This window comes from Orcinus orca, chromosome 12 (genome assembly GCF_937001465.1).
Source record: "Orcinus orca chromosome 12, mOrcOrc1.1, whole genome shotgun sequence".
Classification (NCBI taxonomy): Eukaryota; Metazoa; Chordata; class Mammalia; order Artiodactyla; family Delphinidae; genus Orcinus; species Orcinus orca.
Genome location: NC_064570.1, coordinates 26,569,065 through 26,584,512, shown reverse-complemented (window position 1 = coordinate 26,584,512; position 15,448 = coordinate 26,569,065). Strand labels below are relative to the sequence as shown.

Below are 15,448 nucleotides of genomic sequence, written 5' to 3'. Positions count from 1 at the left end.
AGGGCAGAACAGAAAGGGATGGGTCACTGGGAGATAAAAAAACATCCAGAGAATTCAGGAGGCCTGGAAGAAGTTCTGAGAGAGCAGGAACAGGAGGGTTTTTAGGAAAAGGAGAGGGGAGGGCTTCCCTGGTGGCGCAGTGGTTGAGAGTCCACCTGCTGATGCAGGGGACGCGGGTTCGTGCCCCGGTCCGGGAGGATCCCACATGCCGCGGAGTGGCTGGGCCCATGAGCCATGGCCGCTGAGCCTGCACGTCCGGAGCCTGCGCTCCGCAATGGGAGAGGCCGCAGCAGTGAGAGGCCTGTGTACCGCAAAAAAAAAAAAAAGGAGAGGGGACTTTTGGACTGTGGTCTACAATTCTAAACGAGCCACTGGGCATGGGCAGGTCACAGCAAGAAGGGACCAGCAATAATAGTCATAATAACCACCTTATGGCAGTTGCTAAGCATCTCACATGTGTAATCATTTTTAATAGTTACAAAGACCCATGGGCAGGTTGTCTAACTGAATCCACTGGACAGATGAGGTGACTAAGGGTAAGTCATTTCCAAGGTCCCCCAGTTAATGCATGAACCCAGCTCTGACCCCAGTGCCCATCCTCTTAATTCTGACTCTATAAAATCTTAAGATTCTAAAATATCTTTTTTTTTGGCTGTGCAGCACGTGGGATCTTAGTTCCCCAATCAGGGATCGAACCTGTGCCCCGTGCAGTGGAAGCGCAGAGTCTTAACCACTGGACTGCCAGGAAGTCCTTTAAGATTCTAAAATATCTTAAGTTAGACTCTAAAGCCAGAGCAGAGTCCCCAATGCTCTTGAGTCATCCTGAGTGCAGAGCGGGGAGGGCGCGTGGGAAAGGTGACCCAGAGTTGAGCAGGTGGACACCTTCCATCTCACGCTTGTTCTAAGGCACATGCTCACCGAGAGGGCTTGTGGGCAAAACTATCAGCTTAAATTCTCTCTCTCTAGCTCTCTCTTGCCAAGTGTGTAGAGTTGAGTTCACATAATTTAAATATGTGCGTGATGAGAATGTTTCCTAAAACAAAAACCGACCCATATGGAAGGGATAAAGCTATCATGCATTGAGCTTCTGGGCATGGCTCCAGCCTCTTTTGGTATATATTTTTTATTTTGTTCTCAGAACTAAATCTGTGAAGTAGGTACTGTTCTCAACATAGAATGCCTGATGAAACAAGTAAATTGCTGCCTGTCACATATTTAGAAAGTGGCTCAGTTGGGATCAGAACCAACCTCCAACTAAGTCCAAAGTGAATCAACTTCTGCTTAAGTCCAAAGTCAGTGCCCATTTTATGACACCAAAAACAGGCTGGTCGGGAGGCTGTGGCGCACCCCGGGTCCACCTTGTGAAATGCAGTGACTGCCTTCCAGCGTCTAGGCTGCTTGTGGAGAAAGGAAGAAAGGGAGGGGCTTCTCTTCACAGAGTTCTCCTTGACTCTCAGAATTGATGGAGGAATCTGGAAAGGCTGTGGCCAAGAAACCCCAATTACTGGACCTCTTCTCTGGGCCGAGGCACCTTAAGGAACCTTAAGGAACCTGCAAAAGACTGCCCCTGGCCTGTGGGAGAATGCACACGACACTCACAGTGAACAATTAAGCCCCCTGCCTACGTGATCAACAGCTCATTCAACTTAGGAAAAGCCAAAGCCATGGTCATTTCTTTCCTGTTCCTTGAAATGCATTAGTTGATCTTCCTAGAGCAAATTTACCTTCCTAGTTATGATCTGCAAAGGCCAATATTAAAAATCACAACTTGTCCTGACCAACTAAATCCAGAGAGAACATAGGACGCCAAAGGTGATAGAGGAAGGTGTCTGGCATTGAAATTTTCCACAAGAAATCCATTAGGTGGCCAACTGGCTCCTCAATAAGAAAGTATGGACTCCTCTCAAATTGAAGATTTCAAAAACAGTCACCATCTTCCATTTAGGGAGGAACGATGGAAGCATCTCTCATGAAGGAGAAAGGTGAGGGGTTTTCTGAAGGAAGGAACCCAGCCAGGCTTGCAGCCACACATCCTTAGTACCCAGAGGAGCCCCTCCATGTAAGCAAGGAACAGAGGATGAGGCTCTTTGACAGGCAATCTAGAGCTTAACTGTGATGCAGCAAGCTTCAGCTCAATGGACAATATAAAAATAAACTCACCATTCGATCCAGCTGAAAGAGCTGTGGAAAGAAAAGCAAACACAGCAACATAAGCATGCATTGGGTTTGTTGTTAAACTAAGAAATCAATAAAAAATGAAGTGAATGCTTGAAATGGGATTGATGTCCTTTCCAGACATTCAGTCTGCCCATGTCATCCCACATAATCCCCAAAAATGCTAACAACAAACAAATCATTCGCTTGGTTTTTTTTCTGAAATGAGTTACGGAAATTATTGCAAAAAGACAATTTATATTTTTACACTGCTATTTTATTTATAACTGGCAATCTTCTCCTTTTTTTTTTGAGGGGGGGTTGATTATTCAAAAAGATAGTCTCCTCTAAGAGGCAATAAGTATTTTATACTACCTAAAATTGAAAGAACATATTATCTAGATGGCTTAGAAGTTTAACAGCTCTGTAATAGCCCTATAGCCCATCTGTGGTAATTTGGAGTTTCAGCTTGAAAAGGCTACATTTCACCCCTTTAACTTTGATCTTTGTATCACCAATGCTAGTATATAGATGCTTATATTCTAGTTCCCTACTAACCATGTGATGGAAGATTATTATGTGTGAGGCCCTAGCATTTGTGAAACTGATGGTAACACTGCTTCCTGACCAGTTTTCAGTGATGTCTTTAAGCAAATTAGCTTACTTCTGGAAAAATCTTCCACCTTAAAAGTTTAGGATTTAGTGACTCTGACCTATACCCCCTTCAAGGCAACGACATACCTGAAAGCTTAGGTTGTGTCTTTTTCTTTTTGCTTGAAACTTTTAAGAAATCATCCATAAGCAAGTCGTTAGCACAGTCTCTCTTGTCAGGGTCTGGTTCAAAACATTTCAATATGAACGCTTTGGCCTCTGCCGACATGGACTCTGGGATCTCCGGGTGGACTTTAAACATTCCCACCTAAGACACAGCACAACGTGACTTCTGAGTGACCATCTTATCCCATGAGCTCTGGGTTGCATAACCTGGTCATCTAATGCAACAAGCTCCTTTATCATATACTACAAATTCATGGCTTTTCTCAAAGTGAGACAGGACTTGTTTTCTGTAGGTTATGGAAAGTTTCCAGAGCACTTTTGTAAGTTTATCAATGACACAGGCATAGTAATTAGCTTAAGACAGTAGACAGCAGCACTATAAAGTAATAATTCAGTCCTCAACGTTTTGTGCTTGGCTTTTCCATTTATGAGATTCACTGAATACTCCCAGCAACCCAGTGGATTAAATATTATCCCTGTTACAGCAATGAGAAAAATGAGGCTCACGGTGTGAGGTTATATGCTTATGAAAAGGCAGATCTGGTATTTGAACCTTCATTTGTTTGGCTTAAAGCATATGTTGTTTCTCCTGTGCCATGGTTTGTGAATGTTTTCCTTGTCTCAAATTGCCTACATTAAAAGAGATATTTAAAAATACTTAAAATTGGGACTTCCCTGGTGGCACAGTAGTTAAAAATCCACCTCAATGCAGGTGACACAGGTTCAAGCCCCGGTCCAGGGAGATACCACATGCCACGGAGCAACTAAGCCCATGTGCCACAACTACTGAGCCTGCACATTAGAACCCGTGAGCCACAACTACTGAGCCTGCATGCCACAACTACTGAAGCCCGCGTGGCTAGAGCCCGTGCTCTGCAACAAGAGAAGCCACCACAATAAGCCTGCGCACCGCAACGAAGAGTAGCCTCCACTCTCCGTAACTAGAGAAAGCCCGTGCAGCAGTGAAGACACAACGCAACCAAAAATAAATAAATAAAATAAATGAATTTATAAAAATAAATAAATAAAAATACTTAAAATTAAACAGTTTTTCTATAACAATGAGAACTTTCTTCTCATTGACGTCACTCTAATTTTTTTTCAGTAATGTTTTCATGTATTTAGTACAGAGAAAACTTCCTAAGGAAATCTTCTTTGTTATTAAATAGCTTATATGAATTTATTATTATATAGATAATAAGATATAATTATCTGTAATAATTATAAAGCCTTTACTATGTGTCAGACACTGTTCTAAGTGCTTTGCACATATTGTCTTATCCACTCCTCAAAGCCCTTTTATTAGATAGGTACTATTTTTATACCCATTTTATAGATGAGGAAACTGAGACACAAGAAGGTTAAGTAATTTACCTAAAGTCATCAAATAGTTTGTGTCAGAGCCTGGATTCAAACTGTGCCAGAGTATGCTATCTCATCTAAAGCATGTTGTATAATAATCCCGGCACCGTGTGGGTAACAGAGGAGCATTTCAGAGTGAAGTCCTAGAGACTGGTGAAAACTTGAAAGACTGGCCAAGAAGAGAAAGACATCCATTCAGGTCCAGAAAGGCAGCTCCCTGAGCAGCTCTCATTGTTCTTTCAGGTTTGGTTACACTACTATTTCTGTATCAGCAGTAGCCTATCATATTGTCTCTTAAAGTAAACCAAGCTTTGTACAAACACAGAAGGGTATGTACTACGTGGTCCCTCATAAGAGGCTATTCACAAACGGAGTAAGTACTAGAAACACGATCAGTGGCAGGGAAAGGAATAACAAATTATGATCAAAAGTCCGATGCCTTAGAGAATAGCAGACATGTGAGCTTTACTTCTTGGGAAACGGGTGTTCGCTTAATGTTCCTCTGGCTTGGTGGAGTGGCAGGTGAGGACTACAGGGATTCATGGGCAGGTCGTTGTTTGCCCAGGACCCGGATGCTAAAGCTGTGGCCCCTGGGCTCTCTCAGGCCTATTTGCATATCATGTGCTCCCTATTTGCATATCATATGCTCCCTATTTGCATATCATGTGCTCCCTATTTCGAAAGATGGAGCTGCTTCCTTTCCCACCCCCAAAACAGTTACTAAAGGGCAAATGAACAGGCTAGAAGAGTAGATAGATGAGAATAAGTTTGATGTACTTAAAATAGAAACTATGCCCTTTTATCTACGGAGCCTTCAAACTATTATGATAGAGGAGTAAAGGAAAATATGTCTTTAATACCTAAATGGAGAAAACATGTTTTTATATCTCCCTCAGTGGAAGATTTTTCAGACTGTGTTTCCCAAAGAGCTTAAATCATCTTCTGTGGAGTGATGTGTTATTTATACTGCATTGTGAAAGGGCAGTCACAGGAAGTTACACTGAATCTCACTTTATAGTTGGGAAAACTAATGTGGAGAGAGATGCTCCATGTGAGGCAGAGGTGCTGACCAGGGGGAGTGAATCTTGAACTTTATATCTTACATTGTGCTTACTTAGGCTCCTTTCATTTTACCTAAAAAAATATGACATACGCACATGGAACATCCAGGAGCTATGAAGAGCTTTAACCACTGGTTTTTAAGACATTTAAGACATATGAAATGTGACCTTGAACATAGCTGCTTGTGGTTCCCCCAGTTCATAAAAGGGTGGTTTTCCAGTGGCCATTTCAATGATCGTGCAGCCCAAAGACCAAATGTCTGCTGCTTTCCCGTAGCCTCTTGGTCCTTTATCTATTATTTCTGGTGCCATATACTGAAGGGTACCTGCACATAATTCAAACACAGTTACACGTTAAAAAGAGAAAACAGATGAACACCTAATGACAGTTTCAATTTCTTTATATAAATAAGGTAACTTTAAAAGCATGATTTGGAAAAAAAAAAAAAAGTACGATTCGGGTCTTAATAGCTCATCTTCTTTGAATTCCAGTTTTATATGCTGTTAATAAAAGGGGAAATAGCAGTTTTCATAATGGATTTCATTGGTGACATAAAAACAGCATAGTAATATTATCTGTTTACAAATAGATACTTTCTCCTTTCCTAGATAGTTGATTATAATTGAGGCATCATTTCATTGGGACCTCTTAGAAACTTCTAACAATCACTTGAGAATAACAGAAAATATATCAAAACACATTTTTCTGCAATCAGTTTTTCAAATACATGAAGACTCCCTTTATGTATACTTCTAATCTTTTCCAGGAAAAATTTAGGTCATTTATCCATTTCCTTAGTGTGTTATTTCTCAGTTCCTGATTGAATGCTCAGTTCTTCTGTTTTCATTCTCATTTCTTAACCATGAAAGCATGAAGATTCTGAAAGTCACTGTTAAAAATAATGTAAATAGGGGCTTCCCTGGTGGCGCAGTGGTTTAGAATCTGCCTGTTAATGCAGGGGACACGGGTTCGAGCCCTGGTCTGGGAGGATCCCACATGCTGCAGAGCAACTAGGCCCGTGAGCCACAACTACTGAGCCTGTGCGCCTGGAGCTTGTGCTCCGCAACAAGAGAGGCCGCGATAGTGAGAGGCCCGCACGTCGCGATGAAGCGTGGCCCCCGCTTGCCACAACTAGAGAAAGCCCTCACACAGGAACAAAGACCCAACACAGCAAAAATTAATTAATTAATTAATAAACTCCTACCCCCAATATCCTCTAAAATATATATATATAATAATAATAATGTAAATAATTTTGGGTGTACGTTATTCTGTAAATCTAACATACGTGGCTTCTGCTGTGAGCCTGTGGTCCACGGATAACAGATTTAATGGGTCAAAGACAGGTCATGAGCCATCAGTATAGACAAACCACCAGAGTTTAGAAGAATAGAAAGAAAAAGAGAGGAGATTTAAAAGGCTTCATGGAATCAGAGAGTCATAGAGTGTGGTATGACGCAAAGAGCATTAAGTGGGGGCCAAGAACTCCGGCTCTAGTTCCGGCTTCGTATATCCCAAGTGGACACTCAATTGCAATTGTCTCATTGGCTCAAACTAGAGGCTAAATTTATACATCTAACCTGTAGTGATTTCTCAAAGTCCAGCAATGAGTCAGGAGTGTGAACAGGAACAGATAATTGCATATCCCTGGCTTCTGATATACTCACACAAATGATATAACCCATCCAAGATGCCATAATGAATTATTTCAAGTTCTGAGGCATTTGCCAAAAGAGCCACTTCAGTATTTTCTGATTCATAACCAAAGTGACAGACATTTTGATAAATACAGGCAACACCTTTTATGAATGCCCCATGCCTGATTTATAGGTGAAAACTGCTACACAAATTTCCTCTAAACAGTTCCTACAAAATCCACTATCAAAGGCTAGAAACTGGCTGTGTTTATAAAAATAAGGAGGGCTTCCCTGATGGTGCAGTGGTTGAGAGTCCGTCTGCCGATGCAGGGGACACGGGTTCGTGCCCCGGTCCAGGAAGATCCCACATGCTGCGGAGCGGCTAGGCCCATGAGCCATGGCCGCTGAGCCTGCGCGTCCGGAGCCTGTGCTCCGCAACGGGAGAGGCCACAACAGTGAGAGGCCCGCGTACCGCAAAAAAAAAAAAAAAAAAAAAAAAAAAGAAGTGCCCAGGGAAGGGCTGCCATGTAAACAGGGCAATCACAGGCCTCACTGAGATGACATCCGAGTTAAGGCTTGAAGGAAGTGAGGGACTGAGCCAGGCAGAGAGTTGGGAGAAGAGTGTTATAGAAGGAAAAGCATGTGCAAAGGCCCTGCAGCAGGACCCCGCCTGGTGTAATGAAGGAAGTGCAGGAAGGCCTGTGCAAGGTGGGAAGGATAGGAAGTGGGTCTAAAAGGTAACGGACTCCGAGTAGGTCTGAGCCTTGTCCATCATTGTAAGGACTCTGGTGTCTATTTACTCAAAAAATAGAAAGCCATTGAGGTCTTTGAGTGATAGGGCTTGAATTATGTTTTTACAGGATTGCTCTGGCCGTGGTGTTGAGGGAAGACCGTAGGGGCAAGAGTGGAAGCAGGGAGAACAGGCTATTGAGGTCATGCAGGTGAGGTGGGAGCTGTGGAAGGAAGGAGGAACTGGTCCAAATTTGGACACATTTTGAAGGCAGAGCCAACAGGTTTCCTTGGTGGATTGAGTTGAAGCGTGAGAAAAGAGAGGCACCATGGATAACTCTAAGTTTGGAGTGGCCAATCGAGACAGAGAAGAGGGTGGGTGGAACAGGTTTCGGGGAGAAGCTAATTCATTCCAGTTGGCATGTTAAGTCTAGTTGAATTGCAGCTCTTTTCCTTACTAGATTTGTGACCTCAGGCAAGTTATTTAACCTCTTTGAACCTTAATTTTCTCACCATAGACTGGGAAAATGATACCTAAGGATTAGGGCTGATATATGAATTTCAATGAAATAACATATAATGCACTTAACAGGGATGCAGTAAGCGCTCCACAGGGAGTAGTTGCTGCTGCCTTCCCTCTCACCAAATCACGAAGAAGTCACACAGGTCACTGTCTTTCAACTCAGTTCATCAGAGGTTGCCTACACCTGTGCCTTGGCCAGCACTGAGTTAAGTGCTGTGAGGTCTGCACACCCCAGGCCCTCGTGATCAGCGCTGGAGACAGACCCACGCATATGTGTCACACACATCACATCATGAGAGGTCAGTGCAAGAAGTCCAGGCAAAGGGGTCCTGGAGGACTGCTTTACTACAACTTCTCTGGCAATTAAAAAAAAATGTTTTAAAGATAAGCAGCAGATAGTAAATTAACACCTTGACCAAATCAAGAGTCTGAAAGTAAGGATTTTCTTTGCAGAAATTACTGAGTCTTGGCACCATCTAAAGTGACTCTTGCCAAATGGAGGGAGTATGAGGAAAAGAAATGTAAATATATTTAAAGTTGCTAGAAGGATGAAATTTATTTTGTTCAAAAAAATACATTGTAAATGTGTTTAATTCTGTGCCCTGAAATACCCACTGCCGTGAGAGTAGGAATGGGGTCAGAGAATTTGCTGATTGAATGTTCTGAGGCGAAGCCTTATAGACTTTCTCTCTCTCTTCCTTTCCCCTTTCCAGGCTTCCAGAACAGATTCTTCAGCAAGGTGGAGAGAAAGATGGACTGGGCAAGAAGATCAAAGCAAAGAACAAGGGGTAGATTACAAATCTGAGTTCTATCGTTTCTTCTGGGTATGAAGTCCCTTCTCTCTCTCAATTTCCTCATCTGCAAAATGGAGGCCATGCCACCTCCTCACAGAATTCAGAAAGGGGGACATCTGTCCATTTTGCTTTATATTAGACCAAAGATAATTCATTATCTTTTTTTTTTTTTTTTTTTTTTTGGCCGCACCATGCCACTTGCAGGGTCTTAGTTCCCTGACCAGGGATTGAACCCAGGGCCAAAGCAGTGGAAGCACTGAGTCCTAACCACTGACCGCCAGGGAATTCCCAATAACAAGAACTTAACATTTCATGAGAGAGAATTAGCAGAATAATGGAGTGGTAAAAACTTGGAGTGGAGAGCAGGATTGGAGTTCCAGATGTCCTCCCCATAACTGTTGGGCAGTCAATCTCTCTGAGCCTCTGTTTCCTCTTGGCTACTGTCACCTGTTTGGAAATCACTTTGTCTCCACCCTCCCAGGATTTTGCTCCAGCGGCAGCTCAGTAGCTGCATTGCCTAATTTCTCGGGGAAAGTTTTCTCCCCACCCTGCTTCTGAGTTAGTGAGTCACTTCCTTTTTCTGAATTGAAATCTTAGTTATTTATGTGCTGTGTAGGGGAACAGACCACAGGGAGTAAACAGATTAGGAAAGAGGGAACTCACAGTCCAAATGGGAAATGATTAAAGTATAAGTAAGAATCACTGAGAGGCTGGGCTAAAGAAACGTTAAAAAAAGGAATCTTGTCGGGATTATAGTGGTTGTAGACCAACCAGGAGAGAAGTAATGACATGAAAAGAAAAACAAATAACAAATTGAGAGTTAAAAAAAAAATCTTCAGCGGCATTAAGCAGGAGCCTGAGCGAGTCATATAAATACCAGGTAAGAAATGGGCCAGATCAAATTCTCTATAACATTTTTCAGGGCATCAAAAGATATCAACATTAATGTTGGTGAGAACACAGACTAAATTTCTCTCTCACATTATGCTCAAATGCAGCAATTATTTCTTTAATTACATAAGGTCTCTATCATCATTGCAAAAACATACCAGTAAAAGTTTCAGTACATGGATTTATGCCAGCAAGCCTCTTTGATGTCCCGAAATCAGAGATCTTGAGAACACCACTATAGGTATTAATCAACACATTGTCACCCTAGAGAAGAGAGAATTTTAATCAAAAATGTTATCTTTCTTCCAATATTGTTTGTTGTTGGCTTGAAAGTCTAGTAAGTAAAGGTGTCCTTACAGCAAAAAGGACACTGATTGTATACTCTTCCTTAATAGTTAATCTCAGTAGTGAATTCTCGACACCACTTTCGTTTACATATTATCAGTTCACAATCTGCTACTCAGGTCACAAGGTCAAACGAGGTTTACAGATAGTAGGGGCTATTTGTGTGTGATATGGGTATGATAACTTACAATATTTTTAACTTCTCAATCACTTTCCTTTCTTTTCTATGTTGTTTTACTTTTTTCCTGGAATATTTAGGGGCAGCACAAATAAATGGGTATTTGGGTTGGTTTTAGGGTAGTAATATTAACTTACTTTCAATAGTCCAGACTTTGTCATAAATTTACTAGTTCTGAATCTTCCCTTTTTAAGGAGAATTTCATAAATTATCTAATTTTAGTTCAACACATGAGTATATGATACTTGTGAGAAGTGGGGATTTTATTTTTTCCTTCTAACTATTCATCCATTAATTGAACAAATATTTACTGAGTAGTAAGTATACAAAGATTAACCAGCCTGTAAGCCTCTCGGGAGCAAGGACCATATCCTGTTTAACTTTGTTCTGCTGAGCCACCAGTCCCACAGGGCACCTGAAACAGGGCCAGGCATATAGTGCAAACTGAATCTTTTTTGGTTGAACATGGTTAAGGGGTTTATTCCTTGAGTAGAAGAGATAAGACATGAATATCAATAACTGACTCAGGGCAGAGTGATATATTTCTGCTGTTTCTAGGATTTACTTATCATTCCAAATTGCTACCCATAAGACAATATGACTTTTGCAAATAAAACAATTACTCATCAGGGAACTTAGGAGAATGAATCCTAGCTCATCCTACCTTTATATCCCGGTGAACTATCTGATTGTCATGGAGGTATTTTAATCCTTCCAGTATTTGCTTGGTATAAAAGCCAATTGTTTGCTCGTTGTCTTTCAGTGGGCCCCATTTGGAACGAAGGAGAGCTGAAAGACTTCCTGTAAGTAGGGAGAGACAGTGGATAAAATCTTATCCAAATGAATTCTTTAAAGCACATTAATAATGTACCATGAATTTAAGCTAAAATTTATTGGTTATTAACAGTGGCCCAGGTACTATACTAGATACAGTACTTGGGCTCAAATATAAATAGGAAAGTGTCCCTGCTCTGAAGATGGTCATTATCAAACACAGTCAAAGACCACTCAGTTCGCTAACCTTAATCCAAGTCACGATGATTGATACAAAAACAGTTCTGATACTTATTTATTGTCCCCTGATAAACGGTAAGGTAATGTCATATGTCAAATTTTTCTGTACATTTAGACAAATTAAGACCTGTAAACTAGTAAATCCCATTCAATTTTACTCCTCTTCAAGGCCCTAGAAACATATATTTTTTTAAGTAAGTTGTTTTCTGAGGTTTTCCTATACTTTATTTATTTATTTTTATTGAGATATAGTTGATGTACCATATTATATAAGTTTCAGGTGTACAACATAGTGATTCATAATTTTTAAAGGTTACATTCCATTTATAGTTATAAAATATTGGCTATAATCCCTGTGTTGTACAATATATCCTTGTAGCTTATTTATACATAGAAGAAACTTACACTTTTTAAAGAAAGAAAACCATCTCTTACCCCCTGGGACCTGCTCCATGAAGATTTTAATGAAACCATTCTCACTGAAAGAGCCCAGATACTGAACAATATTTTTGTGCTTCAGATGCTTATGCAGTGCTATTTCTTCATGTAGGGGCTGGGAGTATCTGAAAGACATGCAAATGCCAGTGAGCTAATTATGTAGCCAAACTTTTGTGTAAAAATTTAAGCAATACAAATGGAAAATTCCCATATATGAAATCAAATATGACCATCTAAGGCCTTTATTTCTCATCACATAAATTCTGTGAAGTTGGAACCCTGGTAGGGTCTAAGGGGAAATGTGTCAGGTACTGTTCTAGGTCTTCTGTATATATTAACTCATTTCTCACAACAAGCCCATGAGAAGGTACTACTAAGATGTCCATGTTACAGATAAGGAAATTGATTCACAGAGAGGATAACTAACCTGCCCAAGATCTCGAGGCTAGTAAGTGAAAGAGCTAAGATTTGAACCCAGGAAAATTGAAATCATCCACACAGCTCACTGTCCACATTAACATGACCTTCTATTCCACTGGCTTCATAAGCTTATTATTCCAGGAGATTCTTGCTCAGGAAGATAAAAATTGCAAATAATTTTAATATTCATTCCAGAACTTACTGAAAGGCCCAGCAACTCTTCAGTAGAAAACATAAAACCATTATATGCCAAGCCTCCTTGATTCTGTTCTATCCAATTCTATTCTATCATAATTTTTTTACCCAATCCTAACCGAGCCTCCATACTGAAAGACCAGTTTTAGACCAGACCTCAAAATCATGTACTTGGTATATACTGCTTTATCAAATTATAAGATGAAAGTGTTTTGTATTTCTAGAACAGACAGAACAACACTTTTTTTTTTTTAAATTTTTGTTGGAGTATAGTTGCCTTACAATATTGTGTTAGTGTCTACTGTACAGCAAAGTGAATCAGCTATACATATACATATATCCCCTCTTTTTTGTATTTCCTTCCCATTTAGGTCACCACAGAGCACAGAGCAGAGTTCCCTGTGCTATACAGTAGGTTCTCACTTGTTACCTATTTTATATATAATATCAATAGTGTATATATGTCAATCCCAATCTCCCAATTCATCCCCCCCTTCCCCTTTGGTACCCATACATTTTTTTTGAATTTTATGTATTTTTTATACAGCAAGTTCTTATTAGTTATCTATTTTATACATATTAGTGTATACATGTCAATCCCAATCTCCCAACTCATCCCATCCCCTTCCCCCCACCCTCCACTTTCCCCGCTTGGTGTCCATGTTTGTTCTCTACATCTGTGTCTCTATTTCTGCTTTGTAAATAAGATCATCATACAGAGTGAAGTCAGAAAGAGAAAAACAAATATTATATATTAATGCATATATGTGGAATCAGAACAACACTTTTGATGATTATCTGAAGTACTATGAAGTTTGTAGGCGCTTAACAATCCTGAATATTAATATACCATCATATATTATATTACTATAATTATTGTATAACTAACTGTGGTAGGATGTCAGCAACGATAAACATAAACAGAGACTCAAAGCTATTCCCTAATTTTTTTCTGTCGTACAATGGAGGCTACAGGTATGAAAGGCATTAACCACTAAAACATAAAATACAAGTGTACTGCCTCATAATTTGCTTCAGTTCTACATGTAAGAAATGCTCAGATCTTATAATGGCAAATCCATATAAGGAGAACGGATTTTTTTTGAATGCCAGTAAGAAATACTAGAATCAGTTAGTATTGAATAATATATTAGTAGGTTACAAAAAACCCAAATTCATTTAATTAATTTTAAAATATATTTTACAAATTTGTTTACTTATTTATTTATTGGCCATGCTGCCAAGCTTGTGGATCTTAGTTCCCTGACCAGGGATTGAACCCAGGCTCTGGCAGTGAAAGCGCTGAGTCCTAACCACTGGACTGCCAGGGAATTCTTACAAATTCATTTAATTTAAACAAACTTTTCTATTCTGTGAAATATTACTCAGAAAGCTGCCAACAACAACAAAAAATTGACTTGTATATTAGATTTTTTACTAATTTTAGTTTTCTTTAGAATTGCTCTAGGAACTAAAGGCTGGTATTAAACTAACCCCCTTAACAAGGTATCAATTAGGGACAACACCATTTTGAATATTGCTTGAATGAGTTAACACAAGAAATACCAGTGTTACCAAGAAGATCCTTACGTAATGACTCTCAACTATGTAGACATTTACAAGTTACTTTTTCCATGGAGTTTAAAACAATTTATTAACACTAATTACTAAGATTGCTCTTGATATGCATGAAATAAAATAGTGGCAATATTGGGCCAATTCTATAGATTTGGTAGATCAAGATGCCTAAATTATCTGAAGCAAGAGGCTAACTCAGTTTATGACAATTAAAGGGCTCCCACCCCTGACACTCTATTAAATATCAATCATAAATGTTTAAATATAAGATCCTGGAGAAACAAATGTACTACACACACTCCTCCTTACGTAACCAAAGGATAGCTCAAAGTTACAATAATAGTCAGGATTCATCCTGGCTAAGAAAAAGAACTTTTCTCCAATATGGAAATGATTAGTAACACCTAGCAATTCTCACTAAATGTAAGTGAAAGTTTAAGTATCAAGCACTGAATTAGCATGAAATTATAATTTGCTCAGGTCAATAAGCAATGTTCATCTACAGGAATTACAAAAAAAATCCTGTTTCTTCTCAATTAGCTGTGACAATGGAAAGAAGAAATGGTACAGATAGAGATACACGCATTTAGTTTTGAAAAATTATTAAGTCATACATGTCTCCAGAGCACCTCTGCTGAGTCAAATTCCCACTACAACCATCCAAAGCAGTGGTTCCCAACCTCGGCTGGACATTTGTATCTCCCGGAAGGATTTTTAAAAATATCAATGCCCACGACCCACCCCAGAATTCTGAGGGGTAGGGGCCTGAGTATCAGTAAAGTTCCCCAAATGGCTCTAGTATACAGCTGGGTGGAAATACCTGATCTAAGTTAATAGTTGAGGGGTGTGTAGAATGTTAGCGGAAGCCAACCTGAGATGAACAACTAGCTGAGACAGACTATCAGAGTGTCCGTAAAATGCGCCAGCTCGCTCTTACGACGACTGTGATGCTCTAACGAAGCGTTTTTAGAATGTGAGGGAAACACAGAAGAAGCTGTTTTTGTTGCTATGATCCTTCACCACAGATGGCAGTGGTTACTATATGCTGGATTACGCATTATTCATACCCATTCTACCATCTTAGCAATTATCCTTTGTAACTGCTACCAAAAGCAACCTGAAAAAAACCTCTCCAGGTCACAAAGGTGGAAATACCTTTGTGTGCTGTATCTCACAATAACATGATAGACTTCACTGCAATCTTCTTTTAGAGGTCACAAAAAGATGTCCCACACTAGTTGTTCAAGAGAAGGGCTTGTCACGCAAGTATTTTCAAACAACCCATATTATACCAAATGGATCTTTATTGGTGTTGGTGTACTCTGTGTGTGCACAGTGGCAGCTGAATAAA

The 15,448-nt window shown here is 39.9% G+C and overlaps 1 protein-coding gene across 4 annotated transcripts in view; it reads right to left on the bottom strand.

Annotated features, from left to right (window-relative positions):
- MAP3K5 (mitogen-activated protein kinase kinase kinase 5) overlaps positions 1–15,448 on the bottom strand; it is a 210,953-nt gene that overhangs the window by 27,073 nt on the left and 168,432 nt on the right. For all 4 annotated transcript variants that reach the window (XM_004263783.4, XM_033406517.2, XM_049695571.1 and 1 more), the window contains 6 exons: positions 11,902–12,029; positions 11,117–11,253; positions 10,088–10,193; positions 5,523–5,680; positions 2,896–3,073; positions 2,161–2,181 (listed from right to left, as the gene is read on the bottom strand). In XM_004263783.4, the coding sequence (XP_004263831.1) occupies positions 2,161–2,181; positions 2,896–3,073; positions 5,523–5,680; positions 10,088–10,193; positions 11,117–11,253; positions 11,902–12,029 (728 nt within the window). The remainder of the gene's footprint in view (positions 1–2,160; positions 2,182–2,895; positions 3,074–5,522; positions 5,681–10,087; positions 10,194–11,116; positions 11,254–11,901; positions 12,030–15,448) is intronic.